Source organism: Phoca vitulina, unplaced genomic scaffold (genome assembly GCF_004348235.1).
Source record: "Phoca vitulina isolate PV1807 unplaced genomic scaffold, GSC_HSeal_1.0 scaffold4, whole genome shotgun sequence".
NCBI lineage: Eukaryota > Metazoa > Chordata > Mammalia > Carnivora > Phocidae > Phoca > Phoca vitulina.
Window position 1 is genome coordinate 25521533 of NW_022589707.1, and position 18696 is coordinate 25540228.

The 18696-nt window shown below is 43.1% G+C and overlaps 1 protein-coding gene across 1 annotated transcript in view; it reads left to right on the forward strand.

The window, feature by feature from the left end:
* WNT2 (Wnt family member 2) overlaps positions 1–18696 on the forward strand; it is a 46719-nt gene that overhangs the window by 5330 nt on the left and 22693 nt on the right. The window contains exon 3 of the mRNA XM_032401713.1: positions 2833–3110. Within this exon, the coding sequence (XP_032257604.1) occupies positions 2833–3110 (278 nt within the window). The remainder of the gene's footprint in view (positions 1–2832; positions 3111–18696) is intronic.

Genomic DNA, 18696 nt, shown 5'->3' on the forward strand with positions numbered 1-18696 from the left:
CCCGCTGAGCAAGTGCCCAGTGTAAGACTCGATCCCAGGACCCTGGGATCGTGACCTGAGCCGAAGGCAGACGCTCAACTGACTGAACCACCCAGGTGTCCCTCTCAACCCCCAAATTAGTGAAACTTCAACCACATCAGGAAGTTAAGTACCACCGTTTAGATTTGGATTTTGTTTCATATTGTGATGGCTTTAAAAAGAATCCGTTTTTCTAAGAGGCCCAAGATCAAAATTTGTTTTGTTACAAAGCCAGCTCTTGAAATGTGCTACTATTTCACACATAGCATTTTAGTGATTCATCTAAGACACTTAACTGAAAACATCTTAAGGCCGTATCTACATGATACCAAAACATCTGGAGGTAAAATGAAAAGTCAGTCAGTGTGCTAAGTTTTGTATTTAAATATATAGACACCTAGGTATTTAGTAATGTGTTTGAATAATAAATGACAAATATTTAGAAAGGTGATATTTTTGCTTTGGAAATTACTTCAGAAGCACAGTACATTTTCAGTGACTTTTCTTCCTTCTTTCAGCCAACAAATCAATATAACTGTTTGCAAGTTATGCCAGGATGAATTCACCTAGGCAATTTACTCCTCTACTGCTTTCAAAATACTGTCTGGTCACTGGCATTGTATTATCCACATCTTCCATACCTTTCCCCTAAAAGACCACCTCATAAAATTGCTCTTCTGTCTCCTTAAGAAATAAGACTAGTGCTAAATACAGTAAGCCTTTGGAATCTCTCCCCTCCGTGGCATCTCCAAATGTAGGCACTTACACTCCAAATACAATACCAGGTGTTAGCAGATCAAGGGGTAACTACGGACAAGGCATTTTCCTAAACTATAAAATGGGTGTAATAAAAATTTTATTTATCTGAAAGCCACTACCTGAGGTTAAGCTACATTAGTATCTATTAATCACCTTTTTTTAAATTTTTTATTGTTATGTTAATCCCCATACATTACATCATTAGTTTTAGATGTAGTGTTCCATGATTCATTGTTTGTGCATAACACCCAGTGCTCCATGCAGAACGTGCCCTCCTCAATACCCATCACCAGGCTAACCCATCCTCCCCCTCTCCCCTCTTTTACAAAACATCTCAATTCACTTAGAAAATCTATGATCCTTGTAATATGACCTGGGACTCTTTAAAAGAGCTCTATGACCATCCCATTTCTCCCTGGAGAGTGCTACCTGCTACCTATGGCAAATATTCATATAATTGATTTTACCTAAATACAGGGCATGATGGATTCCTTTTTTGATGGTTAGAGGTTTCAGGGGAGATATTTTTTGAAGGCTGAGGTAAGTGCCATTTAATATGGTGTAGATATGTTTTCCTGATTTTTAATAATGAGACTAGCAGAGCAAATATTGCAAGGGACATATAATAAATCCTAGCACTGAATGACAAACGGAAACATGCCGGGCTTCAAGGCGAGAAGGTGGTTTGTTCTCCCAGCTGTGTGGTTCAAAAAGTCACACTCGTCTTGACATATTGAATCACTGAATGGCCCTCCATTTTCTGCCTTGCATTGGCATTAGGCTGTTGAGCTTCTATTTTGATTGTTAATATATTTGCCGCGGCACCCATTAATAAAAGGGCATGCTAATAACAATGAAATACAGCTCCACTTGAAAAATGAGGTGCACACGGACCCTAAAGAGCCTTATATCTGTCACTATACCGCAACACCGTGTTATGAGTTACTACAGATTATTAAAATAATTTAATGTAGTTATTGCACTGAAATATGTACCTTTCAGCCTGTAAGGGAAAGTAGCTTGTGCTCTAATAAAGAACAATTCTAAGAAAGCACCCCAAAGGGTTCTTGCCCAAGTCTAATTATAGGCGGTAAATTTGTTTCCTTCCAGAAAAACCAAAGAAAAGCTTTTCACTGTCTTTTACCCAATACCAGTGATTAGTGCAGGTGTTCCAGAAGAAAGTAAATTCACCTTAATAGTCAGACGTAGTATGTAACTCAAGGATATTGCATATTGCCTTCAACAATCTCTCAATTACTTGTGAAAGTTGATGCTGAGCCAGAGCTCCCCGGGCTGAAGGCACAGAGCTGGTTACTGCCTGAGTTCTCCTCCCGGCCTCAGCCCCTGGGGGTCTTTGTTTTTTGTTTTTTAAAGATTTTATTTATTTGACAGAGAGGGACATAGCGAGAGAGGGAACACAAGCAGGGGGAGTGGGTGAGGGAGAAGCAGGCTTCCCGCGGAGCAGGGAGCCCGATGTGGGGCTCGATCCCAGGACCCTGGGATCATGACTTGAGCCGAAGGCAGCCGCTTAAACTGAGCCCCCCAGGCGCCGCTCTAGGGGGTCTTTGAATTCAGGCTTTGGGCCTCGGCTGTTTATGTGACAGGTGTCCTCCCTGAGGCCTGCAAGCTTGGAAGGGGCTTTCAAGGAGAGCTGCCGTAGCACGAATCCCAAACGGTGTTGTGGCGTGACAGACTCCGTCACAGACGGAAGGAAGGCCTCCGAGGCCGCGCTCCGCTCCTCCAGGACAGGAGGCAAACTGAAGCCAGGAGGGGGGCGAGACAGGCTTTTGCTCCGTTTTCCTTTATACGCTTAGCTGACGTGAAGGATGGTTGTCACACAGATGCCTAATCTGACAAAATCTTTTATGACATGGACACAATTCCTATTCAAAAGCGAGCCCTGGCTCTAGAAGAGAACCCTTCAGGAACACCAGAACCTTCCTGCCCCGTGGCGAAGTACGCCAGAGGCGGAGCGGGTAGGCCACAGCCGCAGAGTGAATGCTGTTCACAACCAGCAATTCCAGACCCCGTTTAAGAAAAGCATTTCTGTTGCAGGTAGTCGGGAATCTGCCTTTGTTTACGCCGTCTCCTCAGCTGGAGTTGTGTTTGCCATCACCAGGGCCTGTAGCCAAGGAGAACTAAAATCCTGTTCCTGTGATCCAAAGAAGAAGGGGACCGCCAAGGACAGCAAGGGCAATTTCGACTGGGGTGGCTGCAGTGATAACATTGACTACGGGATCAAGTTTGCCCGAGCCTTTGTGGATGCCAAGGAAAGGAAGGGAAAGGACGCCAGAGCCCTGATGAACCTTCACAACAACAGAGCCGGCAGGAAGGTATGAACGGCTGCGGCGCTCGTTTTATAGACTGCATGGCTTGGTCAATCACTTAAGCCAAGCTTATCTTAAGCTTTCCTAGAGCGGATAAAATGCTATACAGTCCCAACTGCCCAGTGCCCAGCCCACCCCCCTACCCCTCCCCCACCCCCCCACCCCACAGTCTTTCGATTCTAAAGAATACCATGGACTGGGTTGATATGTCTCCACCCGCACTCCACCTTCCTTCCCACAGCTGAGCTGGAGTCCACCCACTGCTTTTGGCATTGTGTAGAGTCAAGTGTTTTATGGTCCCTCTGGATACTGTATCATCTAGACAGAAGATATCATCTGTGGGTGAGGGTAGGGCTTCATCCCACGTACCAATGGGACACTGAATGCTTGTATCTGAGGGGATCAGGACCCGAGCGTCTTCTCTCAAACTCATCAGGAAAGCAACCCACCAGGCACGGCTTGTTGACTTTTAGATTTAGAGATGCTCTTTTTAGAACCCAACCCAACTCTCACGCATAAAAGCCCCACCTTGTGGTTTCTGGGACTGGATGAGTAAGTGGACCAAGGGAAGACATGTCCCAGAGGGGTGCTCTGGCCCCTTATCCACTAGTCCTGACTAACTTCCTGGGCTGTACCAGGTCATTATTCACCTCCTCGCCCCCATTTGTTGGATGAAGCAACAGGCCCTAAGGTGCTCAAGGTCACGGGGAGAGTCAGTAGAAAAGTCAGTACTAGCACTCAGGTTCAGCTCCTGGCCCGGGGGTGCTTTGGCCCAGGATTAAACCATTTCAGAGCTAGTATTCAGATGTGTTGATGTGCCATTTCTTTCTGCATGGTGACAGGACCAGAATAACTAGAGAATCTGGATGCCGCACATTATCTCTTTGTGTAAAAAAACATTAACTGGCTAATCAAATATTTGGTCAGAACCATTCTAGAATAATCGAATTGCCAATGAGAAGAGATAACCATAATTTCTCTTTTATCAACACGAAACACAAATGTGCTTGACATTAATATATAAAGAAAGATCAGCATAAAATTGAAAGGCCCCCAGGAGGGCTTTAATAGAAAAAAGAATTGAAAAGAATGCAGATCTGTTTGGATGAAAACCCTTTTACTGGCTCATGGAAAGAACAAATCTCATTGAAAGGAAATTGGAAGGAAAGTCTTGCTTAACACATGGGATAAAATGAGTGTGACCTGAGCTGTTTACAAATAGTACCTTTCTTGAACTTTAAAAATCAACATTCCTTATTTTCATGAATTTATGAACCTACAGTGACTACTGCCAAGAATATAGACTATGGTTGTGTAATCCTACAACTATTGGTAATTACTGTTTGTGCAATGGTTTAGATTAAAAGAAATTTACATTGACCTTTGTTTTGACATTGATACCACATGTATAAGTTATAAAGTGTGGTGTCTTTGATAGGAGCGTGCTGCTTAATTATTCAAGCAGGGTGTGTAGTTAGATCTAGGAGACTATTTGTAAAGGTAAAGGCATGTGGTCCTACATTGTAACCAAAAGAATGTCGATTTATCAAAAGAAATGTTACTTTTGCTTAATAGGCCATTAGGTTTTGAATGTTTCACCTCTTCAAGACAATAGAGCTTAGCTATCATATTGAAGGCCCTGATTTAACATGACTTTTAATACAAATCACATGGTTCTTCACTGTGTAGAGGTGAGCGGCCGTCAGGCCTCAGATATTCTCCTGCCTAGTCTGCAAAACTTAGGAGGCTACTTTTGATTGGAATAAAAGTGCACACACTGGCTTTTTAAAATGTGGCTTTAATTAATGGTGGGTGGGCAGACTTTTTCAAGGAGATGCATGATGTCAGTGAATATGAACTTTAATGAGAGTAAATGTATTGAGATAAACATGCGTCTCTAATTCTCTTCTTGCGGTCATTAGACCCCCAGTCTCTGCTCCCCCTTCTTACCAGCAGAAGGTCTGTGGAATCAAAATGAGAACAGGCTGGGCTTGTGTTTGAAGGCAGGCCTCCTGAGCTAAGCCTCCAACTGACCTGGCTCTAGAAAGCCCCAGCCTCCCACAGCGGAGAGCACTGTCCATTCCTTCTTATTTTCTTCTTCGTGCTTTTCAGTGTTTCCCAGATTGTCCAATACGAACATCCTCTACTTTTTAAAATGCGGGTCGGGGGACCGTTTTATTTAAAAGAAAAAAACATCGATTCCGAGATTATGTTTAGTCGACACTACAAAGCGAATTCAATACTGCCATTCACAATGGACCTTCATTTTCCCCTAATATTTGAACAGTTTAATTCATTTATTATAGCAGCTGGTTAGAGCACCCTCATGTGTCTCTGTACTGTAATATCATTTCAGATCCTCTGTGCTGTTACATCTTTTTATTTTAATCACAGCCTCAGAATTTGTAATAGCTTTTTTCCTTCATGTATACTTGAAAATTCATCCTTGATTGAGTCTAATTTTCCACCTCCAAATCAGATTGTTAAGGTCTAAAAAGATAAATCTACCTTCTTCAAAACCAGCATTCTATCCAGAAAGAAATTCCAGTTTCTCTCAACAGTTCTCTTTAAGTCTAAAGATGCCATGCCATGAAAACTTCTCAATGATTTTTTAAGATATACAAATTACAAGACAAAGTTACTTGGTAGATATCCACCATTTGTACCCTTTCATAAGCTTGAAAATGGCTTTAACATTAGTCTACTCTTTAGAAATAGTCACAAGTAATCACAACTTGTTGAAATAGTCACAGCTTCTTTGGCCTTTTCTAAGAGAGTCTTTTCTAAGAGAATCAAAATAATCTGTGATCCAACCAAATACTGCCCTCCAGTCACTGGAAAGGTGCATGATAAGAATTCCACAAAAACTCTTTCCCCCGAAGTTCTCTTACTGTAGCGAAAATACAAAGAATATGGAATTTAAAATCAGACCCACCTTAGTTTTAATCTTGCAATACCAGCGGCTTTGCTCACCGAAATTCCGTTTTTCTCCTGTGTAAAGGGTATTCCGTGGTGCTGTGGGAAGACAAGAATAAGGCAAATAGCACAGAACCTGACATGCAATGGTGCTCAATAAAAGTTCATTCCTTTCTCTTTAGTGAAGTGAAGGTCATCTGTGACTTTAGCAATAGATCTAGACACAAACCCAGTGGGACCTATTACTTAGGATTCAGTCCGATTGCTCCAGGTATCCATAGACTCATCTTCGGTACAGTTAAACACACTAATTAATAGGCATGTAATATTTTCTAGTCTACAAAATCCTATCCAACGTTTTGTAATTTGATCTTCCAAGAAACCCTGTAGGATATAAACCAGCATGAGTATTCCTACTTTTCGGCCGGCAAGCCGCGGACTGGGCAGACTGGGCTGGATGCAGTGACTAAAGAGTCACACAGTTGTGACGTGCTGGGCTTGGGGCTCAAGCCAGGCAGTGCTCACCCTTCTGTGCTCGTGGACCTTCCATGGGGTCTCTGTTGAGCATTTCTGAGGAAAACACAGTGTTTCCGTATTTTACAAAAAGCAGCAGTTGCCCTTGGAAGGCAGTTTAATGATGACCTTTTTCCCTTGGTGTAGGGTTTTTTTTTTTTTTTTAAGATTTTATTTATTTTTTTGAGAGAGAGAGAGAGATAGTGAGAGCGGGAACACAGGCAGGGGGAGTGGGAGAGGGTTAGTAAGGGAGCCCAATGCGGGGCTCGATACCAGGACCCTGAGATCATGACCTGAGCCCAAGGCAGACGCTTAACCGACTGAGCCACCCGGACGGCCCCCCTTGAGGTAGGTCGTTCTTTCACAAGCACCCTACAACGAATTTGTAGGACTTTTTAACAACAGGGGGACCATTCTTTTAAAAGCCAAAACATAACGGCTAGTCACTGTGAGCGTTCCTGAAGCAACTTGGCCTTACTGGGTGGATTCAGAAAGTTCCAACTAATGGCGTGCTGCCAGTCTGAGAGTCCTGCGCACCACGGGACTAAATCTAGGTCGACAGATAATTAAAGCCTTGCCCTAGGAAAGGCACGGTTTGGGGCAATAAAGCCGTAGGTGGGAAAGCATAAGACAAAGAGGCTCCTGACCACGAGAAACTTTTGACGTGTCCGTCAGGGGACGAATGAGACACAATCGCCAGGCCAGCTCCAGGCTGCGGGTATTAACAGAGAAACCAGCCACAGGGCCAGTCAGCCGAGGGGAGAAAGGTTGTGTCCCAACAGAACTGGGTGTTGGAGCTGAGGAGAGAAAGGTTGTGTCCCAACAGAACTGGGTGTTGGAGCTGGAGATAAAGATTTCCCATGATTGAGATAGGGAAAATTCTTTCCAGGATGAAGAAACTGCAAGGCCAAGAAAGATACTGGAGCAGAAAGAACATCAAAGTTGAGGAATGACGAGGGCTCTAGGGTGGAGTTCATAACTGAGACTTAATAGGGGCTGAGGCTGCAAATTGGAATCTGCCAGATCTCAGCCTCGAATGCCGTGCAGAGAGATTTGGATGTCGCTGGGAAACAACAGGAAGGCACTGAGCAATGCGGGAGAAATGAAATATTTAAGTTCCACTCTTACGCATTCTTAATTCCTCTGGAGTCCCCTTTGAAAGAGTGATAGATTTCAAAGTTCAGATGTTCTACAATGTGTTTGAATTAATGCCTTAAATAGAGTAGGAAAATTGTAAGAAATGTTTACTTCCCCGAATTTTATTTTCAGCCTTAAATATACATATAAGGGCTGATGTAGATATTAGGCTTTCTGATGTATACTAACAAAAAATTAGCATATGGAAACTGTGTTGAAATTTATATTTTTAACATAATGTTTACATTATTATTGGCTACTTTATTCATTAGGGGTTCTTAGCTAGTGAAGGCCTCTTGACCGAGGCAGTACGGAGGCTGGGGCTCTACAATCAGAATATTGGCTCTAATACCTGAGCATGACTTTAGACAGGTTACCCAAAGAGGATTTCCCCATCAAATAAAATGTATACACTGGGTTTTAAGCAGGACTAAAAGGCAGGTACCATTACTGTCCGTATTTTGACTATGAAGAGACTAAGGTCTAAGAGGGTGGCTGGAATTAGCAAACAAATTGAATTGACTTGCTAGCTGAAATCATCTGAAATTCAGACTTAACTTGGCTTCCCATATTATATATGGGAGAAGTTTGGAGGGTCAAGGGATTCAGAGTTTCTAGTTCCACGCGCTGCCCAAACCAGGGTCACTCAAGGCCAGTGCCATGGAGCACTGGGGCCTGCCCCTGAGGTTGGCCCACTGGGGCACTGGGACAAAGAAGATACTTCTGTCTATAGGAAACATGTCCAAAGTCCAACAGAAATGGATATTGTCCAAGACATAAGCACAGACTTATTACAGGCGAGTAATCTTGGGCCTAATAAAAACTTCCAAGATGCCCCTTAAGATAAATAATTATTAATGGTTCTGAACCAAGAGAACTGGGCATGATTAAAAAGAAATCACATTCTCAAAAAGTAAGGAATATCGATAGAAAATGATAAAATCAAACTGAATTACAGAGCCAGATGGCTTTAACCTCCTATTCGTCTAAACCCTCCTTTAAATAATGTGGAGTATCCTTATGAGGCACAAATCTCACTTCATAGGTATTTGCTTTCTAATTGGTCTCCTTAGTTTGTAGAATTAAATGCATTTTGAAAAGGTAGATCAGTTCTGCCAACCTCACCCATGTCTTGTACCTAAACATAGTATGTGCTTGACACTATAGATCTTTATAGAGCATATGAATCAAAAATTAACCAGAATCAAAGTCCCAAAGCAGAGAATAATTTTTAACAAAATTGTTACAGTTCCATGTAAAGTTCTATTATTCATAGAAAATGTTTTTAGACTGGCCTCGTTAGTCAATAAGAATTATTATATATATGGCTAGTCAACGGTAATGTTCTTGAATTCCACAAATATAAATTCCACACCTTATATTTCCTAGCTAAGCCCACCCTGTGGCGGGTCTGATTTTAAATTCCAAAAACAGCAGTCACTGTTTTTGAAGAATGACAGTGCTCAAGACAGTACGCAAATCAACTGCACAGGTGGTTAATAGATGTCCCTTGTTTTCCTCGTTCCAGAGCTTGTATGTTTGAAAGACAGAAGTTGATTTGATTTTCAGTAACTCTTTTCTTAGAGATGTGGACCTGTCAAAAGGATTTAATTGTTAATAAATGTACTTGGCTTTAAGCCAACATCTGAAAATTAAATATGTTTTTAATGTGTGTTTCCCTCAGGAAAACTGATAAAAGACCAGAATTATATGAGTCGCTTTGTGGCATACACTCAACTAAAAAAGTGAAGTACTAACACTTCTTTGAATGCCCACGTTTAATTAAGTAATTTAGTTAAAACATAGCATATAAGGACCTAAAATAAATTCTAAACTGAACTTCTAAGGCAAGGTTAGGTGGATTGCCCTTGTTCTGATAGGAAGAGATGCCCTGTAAAGAAGTCTTACAAAGATACCCTGGGGTAGCTTGGGCGCCATTTTCAGCAAAGCTGACTTAAGAAACCAAAATTTCGTTCTCCTTAGGAGAAGTCTTTCTAACTGGCAAATAATTCTTTGTAGACTATAATTAGATATGCCAATGCTACATGTAGAAACTTTCATAAAACTCACTGAACCCAGAGAACATGAACCCCTGGGGAAGGTAGAGTGGCAAACCCCAGTATGGCAAACGCTGGTAGAGTGATTTGAGGTGTAGACTTGCTGCCAGTCATGTTTGGGTTACATCCTGCCTCAGCCACACTGCCTGTGAGACCTAGGGCAAGATCCTCAGCTTCTAGGTATCTCAATGTCCTCATCTGTGAAATGGGGATAAAAATATGATATATTTTATATGTTTGTGTGGCTTATAGAAGACAGTGAATATGAAGGGCTTGGGTGGGTTAATAAGTAGTGAGTATAAAGTGCTTAGTGTGGTTTGACATATGGTAAGACCCTAATGAATGTTATGCTTCATTATTATGCTCTGACAGTAAGTTGGACAGATAAATATAGAGTTGTTCTAGCCTGCTCAATGCATGTATTACCTTCTTCTAGAGCTTTTTTTTTTTAAACCTTCAGACTATTGTCTCTTTGGTATAGAAGGCTAATATGTAGAAGTTTCTTAAATCCTAAGTCTAGAAAATAGCCTCTGAAGACCAATGGCTTAAAATGCTCAAAATTAGAGATTTAAGGGCCACGTAAAGAATCTGCTAAGTACGATTTTAGCACTGAAGCAATTATGAGCCTATCAAAGATTTTTTGAGAGAAGTTATCTGGCAAGCTAAAAATGATTTCCATGAGGCTGAATACCAAAAGGGTACTGCTGTCCTTAGGAGTCATATCTATTTTTTTTTAAGTAGTCATGTCAAATGAGCAAGTATTTACTCACTGGACGCCACAGAATAAAAATGAGAGGGGATTAAGTGAACGGCGAGGGGCAAAGGGTTGATGCCAACCGTGCTGGCCAGTTTGGTGATATGAAAAGCCACAGAGGCCATGAGAATGTGAGAGGGGAGGTAGGGAAGGCTAGAAATGGAATCTTGACAGCAACCTTGAAGGAGCAGCCATTAAGAATCAAAGAATGAAACAGAAGAGACCCTTTAGGAAAGATCTGAGACAAAAGAGAAAACAGGACCTGTGTCATGGACCTGTTTTTGGAAGAAGCTTTCAACATCACACACTGAAGAGAGACAGCAAGTTGCTATCATCAAATCTTTCTAGTGTTCTTTCTTCCTGCTGTAAAACAAGACTTGCCCAAACACAAGTAAATTGAGCAGTGCAGAAGTGTCATTGGAAAATGGGGAAGTTACCCCCCACCCCACCCCACCCTCCACCCCACGGTCCTCATCCCCTTCCAGACATTTGAGTGCAAACAGATCCAAGGCTGTGGACAAGACATACAGCATTTCACATCTTCCTCCCAAAACCTCATTAAAATTATAGCAATGGGATAAAAAATGGTTTAAATCAACCATAAGGAGAATGGTCAAAGAAATGAGAGAGCCCAACAAATTTCTGGGAAGTGGGAAGTAAATGAAGAAATTGTAACTGATAAAGAAGGATGAAGAAGCCACAGTCTAGGAGAGTAAAAGCAGATGGGGGGATGGGGAAGGAAAAAGCAGATGGGATAATAGCTAAAGTGGCAACCAAGATGCTCAATTGGAGCATCATTGGAGAGAAGCATAGGCCTGAAAACTGGGACCAACTTAAAAACCCATAGATGGAATAATGAACCCCATCCACTCCACTCCCCTCCCCCCATGAGCAGAACTCCTCGAAGTCTAGCATAACCTCCCAGGCTTTCTGGAGTTAGAGTCTCCAACATAACAGCCAATGTCGTACCTACTCACCAGAAAGCAAACCTCTCTGGCCCATAAGCCCCACCCATATAACCTACATTCCTAAATACTTTTTTGTGACTTCATTCTTAAATATGAAGAGACTGTCCAAGAATTACCATATATTTGACTAAATTCATCAGCAAGAGAGAAAAAGACCAAAAATTGTAGGAAAAAAATGACCCCAGGAAGAAAAAACAATAACACAGGGATGAGAAGAGAATTTTTTAAGAGCCTAATTAGTCTCCTCATAGAAATTTCAGAAGATGTTAACATCCATAAACTATAAGAATGGATGCTTTGAAAAAGTGACAGCTAGAGAGTAGGAAAGAACTTGGAGGAGAAAGCCAAAGAAACCTCCCAGAAAGCATAACGAGAAGCCCAGGAAAACAGTATGGAGATTCCTCAGGAAACTAAGAATAGATCTATCTATCATATGATCCAGCTATTTCATGTATGAGTATTTACCTGAAGAATACTAAAAGACTAATTTGAAAAGTTTCTCCACCCCATGTTCACTGCAGTATTATTTACAATAGCCAAGATACAGAAGCAGCTGAAGTGACCACCAGTGGATGAATGGAGAAATAGTATGTGGTATATATACACAGTGGAAAACTACTCAGCCATAAAAAATGAAATCTTGCCATTTGTGACAGCACAGATCTTAAGGGTATTATGCGAAGTGAAATAAGTCAGACTGAGAAAGACAAATGCCGTATGATTTCATTCATATGTGGAATCTAAAAAAACAAAATGAACAAGCAAAGCAATACAAAAATAAATTCCTAGAGAACAGGTTGATGGTTACCAGAGGGGAAGGGAGTGAAGCAGTGGGTGAAACGGGTAAAGGGGGTCAATTGTAGGATGGATGGTAACTAGACTTTTGGTGGTGATCACTTTGTAATGTATAGAGACGCCAAGTTATAATGTTGTACATCTGGAACTTGTACAATGTTATATACCAAGTTTGCTTCAAAAATAAATAAAAGGAAAAAAGAAAAAGAAAAAAGCAGCCCAAAAGACAAGTGGAGTTTAAGGAGATCCATAAACAATACCCATCTTTCCCTCTTGAATTTGAAACCAACTGAAAAGTGGATAAAGGAGATGGATGGCTAGAATAAAAATGTCTGTTGCTCTGCTGAAAAAAAGCTGCACTGGAGCATGTAGCTTCAAACCTCGAAGCACTTCCTAGCACTCCACCCCTGAACTGGTCAGACTTACTCACCCTGTCACAGGCTGTACTTTAGAGCCCCTGCAGGGAGCCCCTTGCTGGAGGGAAGGAACTGATCATAACTCATCTTCTCCACAGGTTGGCAGATGCCCAACAAGAAGGAACCCAGGCACACAAGCTCTGTCCTTCCTCTAAACTCATCAGTTGGACAGTCATTTCTCCTCCCCTGGAGAGAAATGAGTAAGGGAATGGTGAGATCCAGGAGTGTTACTTTAATGGAATTTCTTCCTCAAGAAACCAGAAAGAAAGTATTAAAAATATAAGAGGGAAAATATAAAAGACATAAAGGATCAATTGAGAAGGCTCAGCGACTGACTAATTAGAATGCCATGAAGAAACTAAAAAAATTGAGAGGAGAAAAATATTAAGAGAATGTCTCTGTGCTGAAGGAGTTTCCAGATTGAAGGAGCCCACTGAGAGCTGAGCAGGATTAATTTTTTTTCCCTTAAAATCCTAAGTATCATGCTGATATTCCAGAACACCCAGGATAAAGGGAAGTTTCTGGAGACTTCCATGTAGAAAAAAATACAAAGTGAAATGAAAACAAAAGCCAAAGAATCAGCCAGACATCAGACTTCCCCTCTGAACCACTAGGAGCCAAAGCCTGTGGAGCAACACCTTCAGTTTTGAGGAAAAATTGTTTTCAACCCAGAATTCTATACCCAGCCGAACTATTAGTCAAGTATGAAGGCTGAATAAAGACACTTTAGATGCATAAGAATTCAGACAACGTATCCCCCGTGCACCTTGAAGGAGTTAAGAAGTTGCTGCAAAGAGAAAGAATAAACCAAAAAAGAGCAAACTTGGCATCTAGCAGAGTAGCATGTCCAAACTGGGAGGGCATGATGTTGGCTCTCAGCTGTGTAGGCAGTCCAGGTCGGAAGAAAGTGGAGGATCGTGGAGGCTCCAGACAGATGGAAGGATGGTGAGGGTGCAAAAGATCAGGTTATAGTAAATGCACTTGGTAGCGAGGAAAATGGGAAAACCCCAGACTTCATTCCAATAACATTCTTCTTTGGCACAGAGGCTGTGATGCTGGATCAGAGGTTATGAGCTGCAGTCCTGGCATGGGCCTTGCTTGCACAGTTAACACGACTACCTCCATATTGATTGTTTTCAATTTTTAGAGCCAATGTCTAGACACACTGTGGGAGACACCTATAGTCACAGAATAGGACGTGCATGCCTCATCTTTGTCCCTATAAAAGGACAAGTGCTGCTGATGGAGACTGGGAAGCAGAAGGGGAGGAGGGAAGAGGGACTGCAATGTCTTCATATGAGACAGCACCCAAGACTTTTGGAACAAGAATCAACTTTGGGCCTTGACGTTGCCTAGATCCCCAGAATTGTTGAGAGGCGGGGCGAGGAAAGTAAGGGCCGGGATAAATTCTCAACCTCTGTAAGAAGTCTCTTAGGAAATGCCCTCTGTAGATTAGTAGGTCAACAGTGACACACAGGGCTGCCACCTTCGGTTGTTCTAACCTGGCGCTGCACCCTCCAGAGGGCTCCACTCACCTCGTGGTTACTGCGGATTGGTTTAATTATGACAATTTTCTGGCAGAGGCGCCTTGGGATGCCTTTCCCTATTCGTCCCAAAGTCAGGGGTCCGCTAGCACAGAACCGTTCGCACAAGCATTTAGGTAACCACCAGAAAGGCTACAAGCAGAATTCCTTTTGAGTGGCCACGTCTGGGGTTGTGCGGTGCAGTTGGAAGAAGGGGGAGAGAGGAGGAGGGTACAACAGAAGGTTTCAGCTTTTCACACTGATCCTGCCTGTCCTATCTGATCTTTTTAAACCAGGGGCACATTTCTTTAATTAAAAATTCTGGAAGTAATTGTGAAAAACAAACACAAAAAGCCCAGACTGTCTGGCAGCCCCTGGGATGCCCCCAGGTCCTCGGCGTGGCTCACCCCTTCCTTTGCCCGCAGGTAAGCCTGTGGCTGCTCCCCTCCAGCAGCCTGCATGGGAAGCCCAGCAGCCCCTCCCCCCTCTCCTCCCGGGACCCCCGGGGACGCATCCCCCTGGGCAGGCCCCTCCACTGCAGCTGGGTCCTCGAAAAGCACTTGGCTTTTACTCCATCCCCCTCTTTGAGTCCCTCCAAAACAGCATGAGCACAAATTGTTGCTTGTAGCCATTTCTTCCTGGATACGAGGATGTTTCGGAGACATAGGGTAGGACACAAATTCTAATCAATAATCAGCTACCCCAGTTCCTAGAAATGTAATGTGGCTGTCTGCCATGGGAGCGTCTCACCTGCTCCGCCCCTGGTGGGCTGGGACTCCCGGGGTGGGGTGGGGTGCAGCCGCTTCTTTCCTCCTGCAGGGCACTCCCGGCTTTGGACGCCATTCGGGATTTGGGATCCTCTGCCTGGCTGCCTATTAGAGGCACCTGAGACCTGTCGTAGCCTCGAGGCCAGGCCCACCCCCAGCCTAGGTTCTGATCTACTCTGCCGAGGGAGAGGCTGGCCTGGGTGCCGGAAGCCGTCCCCAGGTGATTTTAATGTGTGGCCAGAATGAGAATCACTGTTCCGCTCTGTCCAGATGCCAGGGAACAATCCCCAGATTCCTGTTGTTTTACTCTGTTCCGTACAGAGCTTGACCCCCTTTTTTTTAGTGAAAGTATAATTAACATACAATGTTCTATTAGCTTCAGGTGTACAACATATCGATGCGACAATGCAATACGTTACTCAGAGCTCACCACAGAAGTGCAGTCAGCCATACAACGTTATTAGTGTTATTGAGTATACTCCCTACGCCGTGCTTTTGTCTCGTACTTTTGACTTCTAACTGGAAGTTTGTACCTCTTAATCCCCTTTACCTATCAAAGGGTTTGACTCTGTTTTGCCCTCTCTTTCCAGACCATGCAACCCCTCAGACTGCAGCCAGATTGTAGAAGAGCATGCTTTCCCTTCTTTCTCTGGGTCTACACCCATACGCAGGCCTTTAAAAAGTGGACCATACTGCATATATTGTTCTGCAATTTGTTTTTGTCACTTGGCTTCCTTTCATTCTGTCATACTGATCTACCTCATTATTCAAAGCCCACATAATATTCCATTATTAAGCATATACCATAATTTGCTTAACCATTTTCCTGTTGATGTCATTTGGGCTTTTTTCCTAATATTTTGCTATTGCTGAGTATGCTGCAATGAACATCCATGTGGGTGTGTATCCTTCAAAGCTTGTGCAAATATTTCCAGAGTGGAATCACTGAGGTCAAAGGATACATATATTTAACATTTTGACACATGTTGCAAAAATGCTCTCCATTTTTAAATGGTGTATCAATTTACTCTTCCACGGACAGTTTGTTAAAGGATTCCTTCCTTGATACTCCTAACCAATATCAAATATTATCAGCCTTTTTACTATTTGTTAATCTGCTAGGCAAAAAACAAGTGTTGCATTCTTTTAGTTTGCATTTCATGATACTAGTGAAGTTGAACATCTTTTTGTACTTTTGTTAGGACTTTATATTTTTTCTGTGAATTGCCTGAATGGATTTTTGATGACGATTAGTTTGGAAGATGCAATATAGTCCCCCCTACTTAATCTCTCTGCCTCTTTTTTCTCCATTATGCAGGCCATCTTATCTGGTCAATTTCTGACTTATTCAAAAGAAGAGAGGGAAATAGTATGTGTAATTAAAAACTTGAGAAAAGCACAATGCAATTTATATAGGATTCTAAATGTTTTTAGAAAAAGCACAGATCTGGGAGTGAGACACGGACTCACACCTTATTTCTGCCTCCATCTATCTAGGTAACTCTGGGGATTTTACTTTCCTCTCTGAGCCCTGGCTTTCATAATTATAGAATGGGATTAATAACCTCTTTTGCCTAATTGTGGTAATTAGACAAGATAATGTGTGTGAACCACGTCATGGAGCCTGTCACGCAGTGAGGTGCTGGATAAGTCGTTGTTATTGTTACATTGTTATTATAACATTCGATCATGGGAATTCTTCTAAACTAGGAAGTTCCTAAACTCACCAGGAGTTTCTCAGTCCCCTTCCTTATTCTTACATTAGTGTTAGCTACTCTCTAAATCACGCCCCTTCCCTCTGCCTCTCTGACTGAGCAGGGTGTTGTCCCCTTCAAAGTTAAGAGTTTCAATTTCAAGTCTGCAGACCCAGAGACGGAGGTGGCCACGCGCTGTGATGGAGCCCCGAACAGGCTGTGTGTTAAGAGTGGGGCCTGGAGCTGTGAGCAAACCCAGCATCAGGGAAGGTCTCACTTTCTCCCAAGGTTAGCTGTCAGATGGAGCCTGTGATTAACCCACAATCAACAACTGACCATTGTTCCAGTTGAAATAGTTGCAGTTATAAGTCATAGACCCTGGGGGCACAAACTTAATATCTTGGACCCCAAGAGGTACAGAGGCAGGGCCAGGCCATGGTGGATTCACTCAAGCAGTTCAGCAACATCCTCCAGAACCAAGTCCTTCCCATCCTTCGATCCAGCCATCAGCAGCTTGTTGGTGGTCCGGAGTTGGGGGCCCCGTGTCCTGGGGGAGCTCCTGCAGAAAAACCACAGCCAGAGACAGAGAAAAGAAGCTTCTCCTCGTGTGTCTCTTTTAAAGCGTGAAGAAATCTTTCTCACAAGTCCCCCTGCACATTGCTCCTAACATCATATTGGCCCCAGCTGAACCAGGAGCAGGACAATGAGATTACTATTGCTGATTTGGGCTGCTCTGGGCCAGAGAGAGGCCCGGCCAGTTCTGAAGCACGTGGCTGCCCGACACCCGAGCAAAACCAAGGAAGGAAGAGGGGAATGGCTGTTGCCAGTGATGATAATGATCAGCAGTGTGGCCCAATGCCATGTGTATTTATAAGGAGTCATAAGATATATTTTTAAGATCCGATTTTATTATGCAAATGCTTCCGTTAGTCATCTAAAATATTTACCAACTTTGAAGTTTGCAACCTGGAAACTTAGCATTACAAAGGGAGGGCAGTAATATTTCCTGTCATTTGTAAAGCTAAGAGTATTGTTTATGAGTAAATAACCCAGCTTTAAAAGGAGTAAGTCGTGAAGAATGAGCATTCATTTCCCAAGCACTTGGCATGGAGTGAGTTCTGTGTGGCTCTATTGTGAATTTAGGATAGAAAACTGGACAGGTGGGACCCAAATGGGGCAGTAAGGGAGCCAAGGTGTTCCTTCTAGGGCTGTGTCTGTGGTGGAGGCCTGCTGTCCAGGTCACCCAGGGAACCTCATACCAAACACCTGGAATATAAAGATACGGGGGGAGGAAGGCACATGGGGGAGTGTAGTTCCAGAAAAAGAGTTCATTCTAAGACATCCCTTAAATATCCCCAGATCCCTGTGACCTGGAGGACCAAACTAATGACATTCCCCCTGCTCACGTCTCTGTCCTTGCCCTTCAAGGCTGGCTTATGCTGAAGAGCACAGGTTTCAAATGCTAACAGGGCACCGTCCACCATGAGGGGCGGAACAGGAAACGTAGGGTGCTGAGGCCCACCCTGGGAAGGGTATGAGTGATTCACAACTGGAGAGCCACCATGATGTCTTGGATCCTTCGGCTCTAGAATACTTGTTTGGGACTGACTTTCTGGAATGAAGAACCTTTCTGCACGCTTGGTTAGAAAAGAAACAATCTGTAAAGAGGCAAAACCAGGTTTGGGCAAATAGAAATAGTTCTCTCAATGTGTTACCCTAAGAATTTTGTTCAAAGTCCCACCTTGGATAACGTCATCAAGGGGGTTCACTGTCCCCTCTGCCTATGTCTTCCACCCCAGATAGGTGCTGTCTTGGGGATACAAGCAGAGAGGGTGGAAGCCGTCGGCAGGCAGGTGGTTTCTCCTCCTCTGATCCGCAGCTGAGCCAGGGACCAAAGGCATGGTTTTGGTGAGACCTCCAAGGCTGGTCACCCCCACGGCCCTTCTGTGTGTCACTTAGGATATCTGATGGAGAAAGCCCCTAATCATCAGTTGTGATCTCTCATGAGCAACAAAAAGCTCTTTCAGTATTATAATAATTTGGAAAATTGAC